The sequence below is a fragment of the Lissotriton vulgaris genome, chromosome 4_1 (genome assembly GCF_964263255.1).
Source record: "Lissotriton vulgaris chromosome 4_1, aLisVul1.2, whole genome shotgun sequence".
Lineage (NCBI taxonomy): Eukaryota > Metazoa > Chordata > Amphibia > Caudata > Salamandridae > Lissotriton > Lissotriton vulgaris.
The window spans coordinates 1359549286-1359565053 of NC_141691.1; the positions used below are offsets into that span (position 1 = coordinate 1359549286).

At 43.2% G+C, this 15768-nt stretch overlaps 1 protein-coding gene across 2 annotated transcripts in view; it reads left to right on the plus strand.

Annotated features, from left to right (window-relative positions):
* Nucleotides 1-15768, plus strand: part of LPIN2 (lipin 2) — a 791695-nt gene that overhangs the window by 347129 nt on the left and 428798 nt on the right. For both annotated transcript variants that reach the window (XM_086965600.1, XM_086965599.1), the window contains exon 8: nt 10710-10809. In XM_086965600.1, coding sequence (XP_086821726.1) covers nt 10710-10809 — 100 coding nt within the window. The remainder of the gene's footprint in view (nt 1-10709; nt 10810-15768) is intronic.

Consider the following 15768-nt stretch of genomic DNA (forward strand, 5'->3'; position numbering starts at 1 on the left):
AGAATACTACATTATAAATTCATTCACAGATTGTATTATACTCCTGCTCGTCTGCACCAATATAAATTACGTGACTCTGATGAGTGTGACCGATGCCATGCGCTTGGAGCTGACTTTCTACACGTAGCATGGTCATGTGCGAGCATCCTCTTATACTGGCAGGAAGTGTTCACCGCCCTTTCTGAAATGATTAATGTTGAAGTGGAGCCCTCTCCGATTCTGGCATTACTGGGTTATGTGGAACCGATCCAAGCTATACACTGCAAATTTGTAGCGCTGGCGTTGCTAGTGGCTAAAAGGAGGGTGGCGTGCAGATGGGGCATGGGGAGAGAGCCCAAATTTAAGGAATGGATAGATGAGCTGGTTTACTGTCAGGAACAAATTACAACATACGCCGAACTGTTACCGTTGGCCTCCCGGCCGTCCGACATTTGGACCCCATTGCAGTGCTATCTGTTGAATCACACTCATGCTGACACCACCGATGGGACTCACTCCCCGTAGTCGGGCTGACAGCTTGAAACTTCCAGCCCCTTTATATACAGACCTGGGAGATTGGGAGTGTATTGGAGGAAGATCGCTTGGGGTGTTTGTGATGCATGCCCCGAGAATGTATAGGAATGATATACCGCACATATAACTTGTAATGGCTAAGAGTTCTGATGATCTATGGGACCTATATATTATGGTCTCACTGCTCTCCTTGATATGCATAATTGTATGTGATGACGCACCCTACTGAAATTGCCTATGAGTATATTGCAGTCCCTGATTTCTAGCTTCCTGCCTGATGTCATATGCTGTATAATGTACTGAGAGCCATTTGGTGATTATTATTTTCATGCGTACTCTGACTATGTATACGAATGCACCTTCTAAGTTTGTATCTATGTCAAAACCTGAAAATAAAGTTTAAAAAAAACAACAAAAAAACAAGCGGGGTGGGGTCGTGGACCCTATGTCAAGAGGCTCTACCTCTCTGGACGTGGCTGGAACATCAAAGCATTTCCTTGGAGGTTCAACATCTGGCAGGTACCGTAAATGCCAGGGCGGACGAACTCGGCTGCAGATGCATGTTATCACGAATGGCATCTTCACTCTGAGGTGGCACAAGGTCTCTTTCAGCAGTGGGGAGAACCTTGGTTAGATCCATTCGCCACTGAAGAGAACGCGCAATGTGAGCAGTTCTGCACGTTGGAGTTTGCAAGGCGGCACTCGCTCCGAGACACTTTTCGTCGCAAGTGGAGTTGCGGTCTATTGTATGCCTTTCCGCCTACACCACTTCTGCCCAGAGTACTGAAGAAGATCCAACGTGACCGGGCCCAAGTCATTCTGGTGGCACCGGACTGGGCTCGAAGAGTTTGGTATCCTGAGATACTCAGTATGAGCGTGGATCCCCCGATCCTGTCGCAGCCTCCACCTCCTTGCGTGGAAATTGAGCGGCGACAGCTGATTCCGTTTGACTTGCCTCCTGAAGTCTGCAAAGTGATTCTGGCAGCCAGGTGTCCCTCCACTAAAATGGTAAACGCCTGTTGTTGGAAAAAATTTGTGGCATGGTGCACCGCAAAAGCTGTAGATCTTCTTTCTCCCCCTCTTTCCGAGGTCCTATTGTTTCTTCTCTCTTAGGCCCAGCAGGGCTCTGCTCTAGGCATTAACAAAGGAAACCTTTCTGCTCTTTTAGCCTTTCTTATGCTGCCTGATCAGCCCTCTTTTTAAGTCCCCAGTTGTCAATAGATTTCTCAAAGGCATTACTCACCTTTTCCCTCCTATTCCATTTGTAACGCCTCAGTGGGACTTGAACATGGCTCTCACATACCTGATGTGCGCTTCCTTCAACCTCTTCATAACTGTCCATTGTGGTAATTAACTTTGAAAACTGTCTTACTGGTGGCCATTACCTCTGCTCGGCGGGTGAGTGAGCTCCAGGCTTTTTCCTGTAAGCCTCTTTTCCTGGCAATTCATGCGAACAAGGTTGTGCTTCAACCTCGTCCCTCCTTTCTTCCAAAAGTAGGCTCTGCCTTTCATCTCGTGCAAACTGTCACTCTGCCCACTTTCTTTCCACCTCCGCACCCTTCACGAGAAGAGGAGAGGCTCCATTGTCTGTACCCAAAACGTGCGCTTTCGTTCTAGCTCAATCGCATACAACAGTTCCGGGTGGATAACCAGTTCTTTGTTGGCTACGTGGGCGCCAAGAAAGGCCGGGCTGTGCACAAGCGGACTATCTCCCAAAGGGTTGTCTTGTGCATTAAAGTCTGTTACTCTCTGGCTAAAAAGAAACCTCTGGTTGGGCTGCATGCCCTTTCTACCTGGGTGACAGGTACTACAGCATTGGGACGCAGTGTCACCCTGCAAGACATCCGTCAGGCAGCCACTTGGGCCTCGCTGCATACTTTCACTAAGCACTATTGCCTTGACAGTCAAGTTCGGAGAGACGGCTTCTTGGGCTGTTCGGTTCTCCGTGACTTTCTGGTGTAATCTCGTTTCACAGACCCACCACCGGGGTTGGTTTTGCTTGGGTATGTATTCTAAGGTAAGGAATCTATCACTAACATGTCTCTTTCAGATGCACAAGTTACTTACTTGTATAACAATATATCTGTAAGAGACATTAGTTAGTGATAGATTCCTTACCGCCCGTCCATCCTCCCCGTTCTGCGAAGTGTTCTCTAAGGTTCAGGTCATCCCTTTCAGGGCCCTAGTTCTATTGCACCAGTAGTCCGTCTCTGGCATGGCTCTGCGCTCTTGGCGTGGAAAAGTTGTGTGCAGAACTGACGTGGGCGCCTCTAAGTAGCTCTGACAACGTCATCTCGGTAGCTACGACACCAGCGACGTAAGCGGAGATGTACGACGACGCCTACCGTCGCGCAGGGATACTGCTGATGAAAACTTTCCGGATCCAGTCTGACGCCTGGGGATATTCTAAGGTAAGGAATCTATCACTAACTAATTTCTCTTACAGATATAAGTGGGCTACAAGTAACTTGTGCTTCGTGGCTTGAGTAAAACATTTTTCCAGAAATGAGATGCATGATCCAGCCTGATCCTCCTCACCTTCTGGAATACCAAAAATTCAAAGATTTCCCCTCCTGTGCCTGTCTTTTAGACCTGACAGCCGTTTAGTGAGCAAGTCCGTTGTGATAGTTAGGTTCTGAAGGGATTTGCTAATTTTGTTCACCGTGTCCTTCAGTTGGCTGATTCTGTTTTCTGTTTGTGATCCCAACGTTGGAATCTCTTATATCTTGTCAGATCGCTGAAATCTCGGATTGCATTCTATCAGTGTTTACCTTTGTGGATTTTGCGAGCTCGTGCACATCTGCCAATTTATTAAGGATGGATTCCATGGTGGAGTTGATGTCCTGCTTACTTTTATGAGACTGTCCGGGTTATAGTGTACTTGCCCAATGATATCGTGTTAGGAGTGTTACCAGGAGTGTTACCAATGTTACCAGTGTTACCAGTATTACTGTTGGTGAGTAGGCCAGTGAGTGATAATAAGATGTGTTGTGGTGAGCGGTGTTGTAGCATGGTGCCAGCAGCACAGCAAGATGTGATTATGTTGTATTAGATTATACTCTTCTGGCCTCTCGTAGTATTCCTTACTAGAACCTGTTGTTTTTTTAATTCTTTCCACTCCTTATTCCTACTTCATGCTCAGTGGACTCACGTCGGGTACATACCAGATTATTATGCTATTGCACCTCTTTTTCACATAGATAGCCTGGGTTGATGAGGCATCACTGACTTTATGGACTTCATGGGCTATCATGTCACTGGAGTAGAACTTTCTGGAACGTGTTAGTGACTGTACTGTTACTCCATGTTAAAGCCAGGCAAGGAGGTCAGGCAAACACAGAGAGACCATCGCATCTGATTGCATGCAATGTGTTCCTCAGCACCTTGCAGACATTTGTAGACCGAAATAGAGTGCTACAGCAAGAGCACTAGTGTCGCTATTGCTGGAGAGAGCGCTGAATTAACAAGTTGGTCAGAGCACTTTGTGAGAGACTACCTTAACAGGGGCCATGTTAGGGTCAGGCACTGCTGGTTCAAATAGACGCTGGTAGACACTGTGTGTGTCGTAGTTCTGAGAAGCCTGCTCACTTAATATACTGCGCTACATATGAGAATGACAGCAGACCAGCAGGAACACAGAAATAGCCGTCTACAAGCGGAGCTTGCGTGAGACCCTCATAATGGCTGCCATTTTAAAGACCGGCGCTCCGAGCGCGAGGGATCGACTTACTTCATTACACACACTTCTGTGTGGTTTCTATATGGTTGGGCTATTCAAATTCACATCGCTCGCGTACCTCGCATGCGCTGTTGTGGTCCGTCTGATACTGAGCGGTAAGGGTGATAGGGTCCAGGTCGCTGCTCAGCCAGATTTCATACCACTGTTGTAAAGGTTTCGCTCACTTCTCTACGATCTCAGCTGAGTTTTGGTGCAAAGTTTTTCCCTTGACATCGGCAATAAGCACGATTACTGGCTTAGAAAGATTCTTCTATGGGAAGAGACGCAGGCTTAGGCCGCCATCTTCTCCACGCTCCAAACCACGTCCATGCAAAAAGCGTTTTGACGTGCATCCTGGGCCCTAATAAGAAATCCTTGGGATCCATGTCATCAGAAAGAGGGGACAAGTGTTGCTTCACTTGGGAAAGTGTTGAGGTCTTTAGCCCATCTAGGCATAACTTCCCAACACTATGACGTTACAACCCTCGAATGTTCTGTTTATACATATCGCTGATCAGGTCTATTGATCCTAAACCCTTAGGTGTTACCCAGGCATCTGTAGTGACACTTATTTGTGTCTATCGGCCAAACCAACCATCCCTTCCAATTGGGATATGATGAATTAAAAGAATCATTACGTATCATGGTATCTAGTGTATTATCACTGAGGTGTGTTAAGTACTGCCAGTTCTCAAAGCATGAGAATGCGGGAATACGCGGTATGTTTAAATCCTACATTTTTGCCAAACTAAGACATGAAGTTTGTTGCACTGTTTTGTTCAGGAAAACATTTTGATGTGGTTTGAGGCCTCCTCAAAATAATGCCTCTGTTCCCTAAACCTGCCAATCTTTTGTCCCACAGACAGATTTGGTGTCTATGGTATTTTTCACAAAGTCGAAACCCTGCAGAGACAGTTAGGAAATAAAGGAAGCAGAGTATATCAGCTTGGTGTTTGTAAGCATATTTTTCTCTGCAGGTGTAGGTGAAAGCCTATAACAATACGAGGCTGGGTCTGATGTATCAAAACCTGAAAAAATAAGCAAGCTTTTGTTAAAAAATCTTTGTACTACCTTTCTCCGGTGTTGGGCAGTGTTCCCACTGTGTGTAATTATAAACAGTGCATGGTATACATGCACTGTATAAAATAAAAAAATATGGGCACCATAATGTTGGTAGCAGAACATGTCTCCATAATCACGTGTACCCTCATACAATTCATCATAAGAAAATGCGGCTGATTGATCTAGATCTACAAGTAAATCATGCACAGTTTTAATGTCCCAATCATCAAAGAAAGTACTTGAGGTGGTGATGTCATTTAAAGAAATTCTGAACAAATGAGGAATTTGCAAACGTTCAGTAGGACCATATACATCATACGATACCCTATCCCATACAATTCCTTCAGGAACTGGAACTGCTGTAATGTTCACCAGGGACAGATCCCGCAGTTCATGGTGTGATGATGCATGTGATTTAAGTACCAAGTTCACAAGTTGTACTGCGGAGTGTTCTGGGCGAAAGTGTCCATTCAGAAGTAGAAAAAAGACAGCTGTTATACCAATCCAAAGTACCGGGAAAAGTAATTCAATTGCAATCCAGTATTTTTCAACCAATGATAGAGTGCATACATTCGTAGCTTGAAAGGGTAGAGGCGGTGTTGGCAATGCAGGTTCACTTGGATCCGATGAAAAATCGTCATATTGCATAAAGTAGCCACACTCTGTCCAGTCTATGCTTGGCAGGTCACCAGGTTGTGTAGAGCTGGTAGATGAATTGACATGTGGCATGTTTACATAGCGTTTTCAATTTTCCGAATTTACATTTCTTACTTGTTGATTGTACAGTTGTTGTTTCAACAGGGAGAAGTATCATTTCATTGTTGTTGACAGCTTCTCTTTGGAGAGCGGAGTCTTCAGTCATTATTAAAGCTTCCATCTGAACTTCCTGTACAGTAGCGAGATGAGTGCAACGGCTACCCAGGAGCCCATGTGGCCTACTGTTGAGGATAGGCCACTTAGTGTGGTTTGATCAGATCGATTGAGACAAATGTTTTGTCTCGGCAGCCGGCGGAAGAAGTTCAGTTCTGTTACCTTTGACAACCAGGACAGGTACAAGTGCTCTGTAAGATGGCCCAAATTCCTTTTTGTCCACAATTTTCTCTCTTACAAGGTGCCCAGCCTTCTGGACCCAGGCAGGTCTTGCCGGTACTGCTTTCACTTCCCCAGTGGCGGTGCATTTTACTAGGACGCTGCTTTGTAAAGCTCAGACTTCTTTAAGGTCCTGTAAAACATCAGTACGCTCATTGATGTCAAATGGGGTTTCAGCCACCCCCGTGCTGACACTATCGAGGTCGGGTACTCACATCCTCATCTCAAACAATACTCAATAAGGTGTACGACCCCCTAGGGATTTTCTTGGCAGGATGTTAAGTGCACTCTAGACCCCATATAGGTGATTGACCCTACTGCCACCCCAGCCCAATACCCTAGCTGTTAAGGATTGCTTTAAGTCACAGTTCTTCCTCTTAACTACCAAATTTCCCTTGGGTTGGTAGGGGGAGGAGTACCGCAAGGCCACACCCAAACGCCCCATGGCTTCTTTCTAAGCCTTAGAGCTAAACTCCGGACCCTGGAATGTAGTGTGACAATTGCGTATCCCCAATAAAGACTTGCAAATCCTTTATAACAGTTTGAGCAACAGCCGAGCGCTGGGACCAAACCCACAGGAATCTGGAGCATGAATCTACTGCCACCAAGATGCCCAGTCTGAGTGTAAGGGGCAGCAGTGATCCAAATATACACACGCAAGAGGTTTGTCTGAGCTCAATAAAGATGTTTGTGGTGGACGTGCTACTGAGGAGCCTTTTATCTGCCTGCTGGTTAATGACGCATTTGAGGACAACGTCCTTGGTCTGTTTAGCAAGACCTGTCCACCAATAGTGCTGCTTTAGTAGTGAAACTGTAGCAGTAACCCCTGCGTGAGCTTAACCAAGACCCTCATGTGCAGCTAATATTAACCCACTCTGCCATCAGTGGTTGGTATTACTATATCACCCATTCCTGGAATCTGGGCATACAAAATGTTTTGTGCATCTAACTTGTAGGAGTACTTGAGAAAATTTTGTATTGAAATTAACATGGGGAAAAAGTGTTTTGGGACCCCCCTTTTTTCTCAGCCCCGCTTTACGAATCACCGCCAAACTTTCAGGATGGGAGCTGATCTGGATAGACTTTTTTGGGTAGAATTTCGCAAAGATTTGTCAAATGACACCTAAGATATTAGCAAATCAAAAAAATGCTTTTCCTATGGAAACTAGGTTCTAACTATAACTACCCACAGGCGACCGCCAGTAGGTTATATATGTGTATATATATATATATATCAAAACAAAAGGTCCTGCAATGCGTCTCCTCGCACCACCGCGGAACAGTTCTCACGAAACACCAAAGGTAGATTATTCAAAGATGTGGCTTTATTTTTCCCTCGCCATCGGCATGACGCGTTTCGGCCGTCACAAAACGGCCTTGATCACATGGCCTCAGATTGCCAATGGGGGTGTTTAAATACTGTGTCAAACATAGAGGTAAAAATGATAACAATGTGTTTAAGGGGTCAAGGACATAGAAAAAATACTACCGCTCTACACATATGTACAAAATACAATAACTCAAATGGGCATTACAATATTTTCAGATAAATCATGAAAATTGAATAAAGTGCTAGTGCAATATCTGATAAACGTATTTACAAGGTGTATACAATGATGCCAATTGAGAAAATAGAATTCATTTCCAATATTATGACAGTCAACACATATGTGCAAAATATTATCGTAGCATGTCCAAAAAACATAATACACGACCTCCATTTATGTTATCAAGAAAAAAGAGTGCTCAAGTGCCCGAAGTGCATAAAGTTTTCGCAGTAAGTACATGTATGCTATGAAAGCAACAAATCATAGCACAAGGATGTCATGTAACACAATGTACCTGCGCTAGTGTTATAAAAACCCACCACAGTTAAAAACAAATAGGCATTACTGCTGATGCTCAAAGTTCACTATAGCCATAGTGACTAAATAAAGTGTAAACACCACAGACCATTGCAAATAAATAAAAATGGTTTGCAAAGCTTATAATAACTGTACAATATCTACTGAAAATTAGGATAACATTCAAAGAACAGATTTCACATATTACAGTGGGAAAACAAAGGTTACTTTCAATGGCTGCTCAAATCAAGTTTACACAAAAGGGGTTGATTTAAAGGTGTATTTACAGAAAAACTTGTAAATCTTCCCCCCTGTTAAGCCCATTGGGTATTCTGGTATTTAAGAGGACAATATACTTGCTCTCTAATTGTCTCAGAATCTTTTCACGATCCCCCCCCGGATGTTTTTGGGGACGGAGTCAATAACAAAGTAGGTAAGATGGTTCAAGTTTTTAGCGTGTACAAGTTCGAAATGCCGGGCAACAGGATAATTGGAATCAGAGTTCACTATTGCCCTTAGATGTTGCAATATGCGGTTAAACACCTGTAACTTGGTGCTTCCCACATATTTAAGTTTGCACGTACACTCCAAAACATATACAGCGTGATCTGTACGGCATGTATACAGCTCTTTAATGGGTGTAGGCATGGGATTAAATGGAGATTGAAATACCTCCGTGTTTACCCCGAACTTGCACGCTCTGCATGAAATGCATTTATGAAAACCCTTTTTGTTGGGAAATTTTGACTATGTTATTACTCACTTCTGGGCTTGTTCTTACTAGGTAATCTCTCATCGAGGGTCCTCTCCTGAATATAATGGAGGGTTCAATGGGCAGTAGAGGAGACAACTTAATATCGGTATGGAGAATAGGCCAATGTTTCTTGAGGATGCCCCTTATTTTTCTCTCCTCAGTATTAAAGGTGGTAATTAAACTGACCGTATTGATGTCATGTTTAGGGGTATTCTCTACATCTTCATTGGCAATCTCTGAACCCTCTCCTCCAACATCATCAATACTGGCTCTGTTGGCTTTTTCTCTAGCCGTTAGAAGATCATCCATAGCATAACCACGTTTTACAAACCTCTGAATTGCCTCTTCCTGGCAGGTATTCAGATCAGACTCTAGACTACAGATTCTGCGCATCCGTATAAATTCCCCATAAGGGATACTTTTTATGAGGTGTTTGGGGTGCGCGCTAGAGGCGTGCAGAATTGAATTGCCCGCCGTATTTTTTCGATGGAGTCTGGTGGCTAAGGTGTTGTTCAGGATGTAAATGTCAACATCCAAGAACTGGATATTAGTTTTGCTGATTTGGCTAGTAAAAGAATATATATATATGTATATATAGTGCTGTTCTGCCATTGGTTTGTGTGAGTGGCATTTACACTCTGCTTCCTTCCATTACACCATGCTGCATGGGTAATGGTTTAGTCAATCACTGCCTGTATTGTTTTGAGAATGACTGCATTTTGAATGCACTTCTGTGTCCGGGCTGGTTGGCCTTTCCTTTAGTTTCCAATTTATTCCAGTTCTAAATTTTTATCAAGAGGATACCACTACTCACCAGGCAGTGCTAATGGGTAGTTGGCTTGCTTCTCATATCTTCTGCAGTACACCACTTCACACGTGGCCACTTCCTCTAAACTAGAAGACTGTTATGGAATGCTGTTGTATGTAGTGTATCGTCATTTCACTATTCCGAGATGGCCAATGATTTGGTCCTAAATGTAGCAGCTTTTCTGGAACTTTAAAACTGCAATATATTATGTACAATATCTCTTTGAGATGAACATCTGCTGCTATGTTTAGTTTCATTATTGTGAGCATATGCCCGTATGTTTACACAGTAGCATGATTTCCTTTTTCCACTTGTAGTCTTTTAATTTATCTTGCATGTATTGTTGAGTTTGTGTGTTTGAGCGCAGATGTATCAATCGGGAATGTAAAAAATGCGTCAGAACATGGGTGGATGCATGTATGAGTGCAAAGATGAGTGATGGAGTGCATGCATAACTCGTTGAGTAAACACCAGGAGATGATGGACGGAGCGCTGAAACGTTTCAGACACTCACCCCCTGTCACAGATCTGGGATGAATCCATCATCATTCTTTAGCTCACATCGCCACCTCAGTGCCTAAACACATTAGTGTCATAAAAGGCACTTTCAATCGTAAGTGAGACCTATTGTAATTGCCAATGCTCATCTTAATGAGTAATATGCTTCTCTATTTGAGTTAATCAAAATAAGTGCTTAGTGCTACCTGTGACAAGGAAGTTACGATAATGTGATGGAAATTGCTAGCGCTTCACAAATTTACTAAACTTGTCTATAAAATGGGCTATTGAAAATCTGAAATGTTTACTTAGTTTTGTCATATTTTGCCATTGTTCTTATTGCCTGCACTATATTAAATCAAAACTATTTGGTCTGCACATATTTGTACGAGTGCAAGTTACTTATTCTGATTCTAAACACAGGTGTGCGAAAGAGAAGCCAGCACCAGGGACCTGATGACATTTATTTGGATGATCTACAGGTTTTGGAGCCTAATGTCGCTGCTCTCTATTTCCCGAAAAGGTAATTTAAAACTGTATTAATTTACAGAATTACACTGTCACAGTCCGTTAATTTTCCGCTCATAATTGTGTTATAGAGTTCATCCCAGAATTGTCAATGAATAGCAAGGGATTGTTTGATTCATGCAGTGTGTAGGTGCAGCAGTCTGGTGTCTGATACTATCCTATGTTTTCTCTCTTCACCCACTGCTAGTGATTACTTGTCCAGAATATAGTCACAACCTAGGTCGAACTCAAAGTAGTATTAGATAAGATAGTCCATTTACCAAGGTGTAATCCGAATGTAGCTACAGTTATCATTTGTAATCATTATATGCTAGAATCCATAAGGTAACCAAAAGGTGATGTTTTCACATTATATAAAGCCCTGAAATATAGAGTTGCTTCCATCCTTAAACATAAGGAAAGCCCTGCTAAACACTGTTGTTGTCTTCTCGTCCCTAGCTTTTTAGATTGCTACGACTTCCTTCCTTCACCCAATGTGTATTAACCAGCTAGCTTCTCTCTTCCACTGTTTTTGTGGGCAGCACCGGACATGATCAGCTGACCATGCAGTTTAGAGATCATCCATGCTACATAATGCTGTGTTTCCAGTGGTATAACAGTAATCCACCCATTTATCTAGCTCTCTATCACATTGAGGCACAATGTTTAACTCATTTTTTACTCAATATTATGTCTAGTCGATAATAAAAACTCAATATTTTGACTCTATACCAAGCATGTGATCATGTCCCTTTTCCGTACTAGCCTCACCTGGAGCCTGCACATTTCCTGGAGCCTGCACTTGAGGCATTTTGCACCATTCCACAAGGATTTATCCTAATTTGAGAATGAGTAACACAAACCACAAAACCTTTGTTTATTCTCATTTCTCCATTCAATCATCCGTGGCTGTTTTCGCACTTCATAAAATCAGCCATGGTTAAAATTTTTGTTTCACCTGTTTAGGCTGGGGTTGCTTTTTCTAGCATTTTTCTGCCAACTGTGATATTGAAGTCAAATACTTGGGTGATCTGTAAGCCTTTGCTTCTCTCTAAACTCTTGATTGTAGATCACAAGCCGGTTCTCTCTGGATGTTTTCTTCTCCTTCAAGTTCAAGGTTTCCCATGGATATCTTAGTCTGATTCTATTTGGTGGCTTTTACTGCTTGATTTTATACATACATTTTTCAACTTCACCCTGCAGCTTAATCCATGGTTTTCACTGCTCTTCTGTCTATCCCTATGTGTTGGAAGTAACACATAGGGATAGTGTTTTATGAGGCATAAGCACAGGACAGCTTTTAGAAGTGTTGACTTGCCACGTTAATCTAGATAGATCATGTCTGGTTCTGTCAATAGTTGAAATTTTTTAGGTGGTGGCTTACTCTGGACCTTTCTTAATGGGGAGACGACGGAGGTGCTGTGGGTCAAGTTGCAGAGGTCCTAATGAGATAGAGGTGGGAGAAAAGAAAACAATCTCAAAAGCCTGATGAAGCTATGTGATTTGGTGTCTTTAATTAAACAAGTGTCTCATTGATTACAAATTTTCAATATTAAAAACAATACAAAGTAAACAAGCATTTACAATGCAATAGGTCTCGCAGCAATAAAGTTTGATTTATTGGCATTGTGTATGACAATGCGTTGCATAAAATTGTTAGCAAACTTTGAATTGGTGAACAGTGTGAATGTGTGCAAGAGTATGCTGTTCTTGAAAGCAGTGTGGTAGAGAGTGCAGGAATTTGGGTGACCTGAGCAATGTGGATGATGCACCTCACGCACGGGGTTGACGCAGTTATTATTCACACAGCTCTGATGATGCACCTCAGGCACGAGCTCACAGCTGTTATTATTCACACAGCTCTGATGATGCACCTGAGGCTCACAGCTGTTATTATTCACACAGGTCTGATAATGCACCTCACGCATGGGGCTGACGCAGTTATTATTCACACAGCTCTGATGATGCACCTCAGGCACAGGCTCACAGCTGTTATTATTCACACACAGTGATGACTCCGGGGGCAGCCTGCACCTTCCTACGCTGCTGTCTCTGCATATCACAATAAGTTTGGTAATTGCCAAACTGTCCTGGTTGGCATGACATGAGTAGGGAAATTTGAAGGGAAAAAAGTCAAAATTAATTTTCACAACCTCTTCCTTGAACTTTGTCAAGCAAACTATTTTAAAAAGACCCATGAAGATGCCCGGAAGATTTTTGCACTATGTGCAAAATTTCATTGCAAACTTACGTGACGTAGAAAAATCAAGAAAAAGTGTGTTTTTTATTATTATTTTCTTTTATGAGGTGCTCACAATCCTCTCTGCGGCCCGGCTTGGGAGTAGACAGTGGGTGGGCAGCTGCCTAGAGAAGGCATCCTTACCTGTCAAATATTGTCTTTCTCCTTATTAAAGACTCTTAGTCAACAGTGCTTCGAAGCAATAGCGCTCTGCAAACACCTAAATAAATAAATAAACTCTTCGGATGGGATCAGATTCGCTGTCAGAGGAGGAGCGAGGAATGCACATGCCTCTCCCACTAAACCTGCCGCCCTGCCTCCCGGACTCGTGAAGTTTATCTCCTCCTCCAGGCTCGCCGGTCTCTGATTGGCAGGTACGTGCTCTCGTGTGTCACTGTGTGCTCTTGGGACTCAGAGTTTCTTTTACTTCACAAGTTCGTTGAGACCCCCGTTTTGAAACAAGCTGGTTTAGGCCTATCGTGAACGCTCGTCCGGATCATGTGCAAACACTAGGGCGGGGGGGGGGGGGTGTTTGTGTCTCGATGCGCTCGTGTGTGTGGGTATGTGCGCGACAGCGAGGGGGGGTGTCTGTATGTTTGCGTACGTTTTCTGGGCGCTCGTGTGTGTGTCTCTGTAGGTGCGCATGTGTGTATGTGACCAGCCTGCCGGAATCGGAGCGCGTGGTTGTGCGCTCCACCTGCTCCAATCCGATTCTGGCAGATGCGCGCGGCCAGGTCTTGTCTCCTCGAAAGCTGTGTCGCTCACAATAGGTCGCACGGTTAACGCCACAAGACCTAAAAATGGTGGTAGCTACATAGAAGTCAATATTTAGGCACTTTAATCCTCGCATGGCTAGCAAAGTTATGCCATCCTGAGCTTGTAGTCTTTTTCTGACCTGCATTGTGTTTTTTTCTGTCTTTGGGATGTACAAGTTCACTATAAGTGCACCTTGTTTAATACTAGGGTCTGCTTAAAAGGGTGTACGCCTAGCATTGCCTACTAGATAAAGTTGCTATCCTGAATACAACACAACATCAAACATTATTTATTCTGGAAAGGACAGAAGCTCTTTGACAGACATTTATCACTTTAAGAAGCAAGTCACAATAACCAATTGATTTGTGAGTATGCTGGCTTAGTAAAAGAATGGGTAAGAGTATAGAGCTCCAAGACAACATTTGGAGAGGGGCCTCCAACATTTACCTTTGGCTGTCCTAAAAGATAACCAAAGACATTCACCTGAGCTGGCTCTTCTGGGGAGGAAGCCCCCTTCTCTACCTCTCAGGCACCCATGTGCACACACCCACCCCACCAGCACAACATAAGCTTGTTTTACACTACACTACTACTTGGTAGTATTATTAGTCCACTCTGCTGTCACTGAGCAGCAGTTTATCTCCTTTTCTTTTTTTAAATGTATTTCCAGTCTTTCAAACAATCAATTATACTGACACATATAAGCAATCAGGTGAATTATTGAACCAGCATATGCAAGTATATTTGTAGATTGCAAACTAGAAAATTAGGGCCAATTTGAATTCAAGGGTAATGCTGTTACTACCTAGTTCAAATAAAATTACATCCGTATTAGCCATAATAATTGCGTCTTTACAAGAATGAGAATAGGTGTTGCCATGTAAACAAGAACAGTTTGAATGCATATCAGTAGGGAGGCTTTTGCAGATAACACAGCTGACATCTGAGAAGTAACACCCTTCACAAACAACAACTCTGCTTCACAGACCAACATCCCACCAGCTAATCAGAAGCTTGACCTTGTCTGGCCATATAGTCTTGTAGGGGACCCTAGACCTGCTGTTCACCGGCTGTAGCAAGGAGAAACATTCCACTAATTCATTTCACTATGCTGCATCACATACCTCACCATTGGTCTTAGGTGGGTGCCTCTTTAACCAACCCATGGTGACATGCACTTTGCCAGCCGTAGCAAAAGGGTTGTGAGGTGTCTAACCGAAAGCAGAACATCATTCACATGAGCAAATAGAGCAGTCGTATGGGTCAGTTTCAATATACAACCAACAGAGCCAGCTATATCCTATACCTTGTTCCAAATCAAGGAGATGAGGAACATGTCCAGATAAAAAAATCCCACATCCTAAAGGCACAGCAGTGACATGCAGCTGCTATTGATGCAACAAATGTACTCATCAGAGCCGGGAAGTAAATACAGTCTGTTGAGGAACTTAAAATAGAGAAGGTTATGCCTATAGCTTAGTGAGATCACTAACCTGCAGACCGCAATATTGCCCAAGGCTTGCCCCTCTACTTTATGCCCTAATTTTATTTCCCATTGTTGTTTAGCAGGCAGATCAGAAGCAACTATTATATCCTTGCACAATTTATATAGTTTAGAGACCCATCCACTATTATGGTCAGAAGATAAACATTAGCTTGAGGAGCAAGGGGGTATGTGCGAATACATTCCCTTCACAGCCTGCTTAATCTGGAAATGGATGAATGGAAGAAAATGCCTCTTTGCATGATCATACCACTTTTTGGACGTGTGCTGCTGGTTTTCTTACCGTGTACTGGGACTGCTAACCTGGCCATGGTGCATGTCCTAATTGCAATTTTTCCCTTCCCTATATGTCTAAAGTATATGGTGCACAATGTTTCCAGAGCTTGTAAGTTAAATGCCAAAAGTGGACTGCAGCACATATTATGCCACCACTAAAGTGGCAGTGTAAATGACTGCAGACCTGCCACCAGTAACAT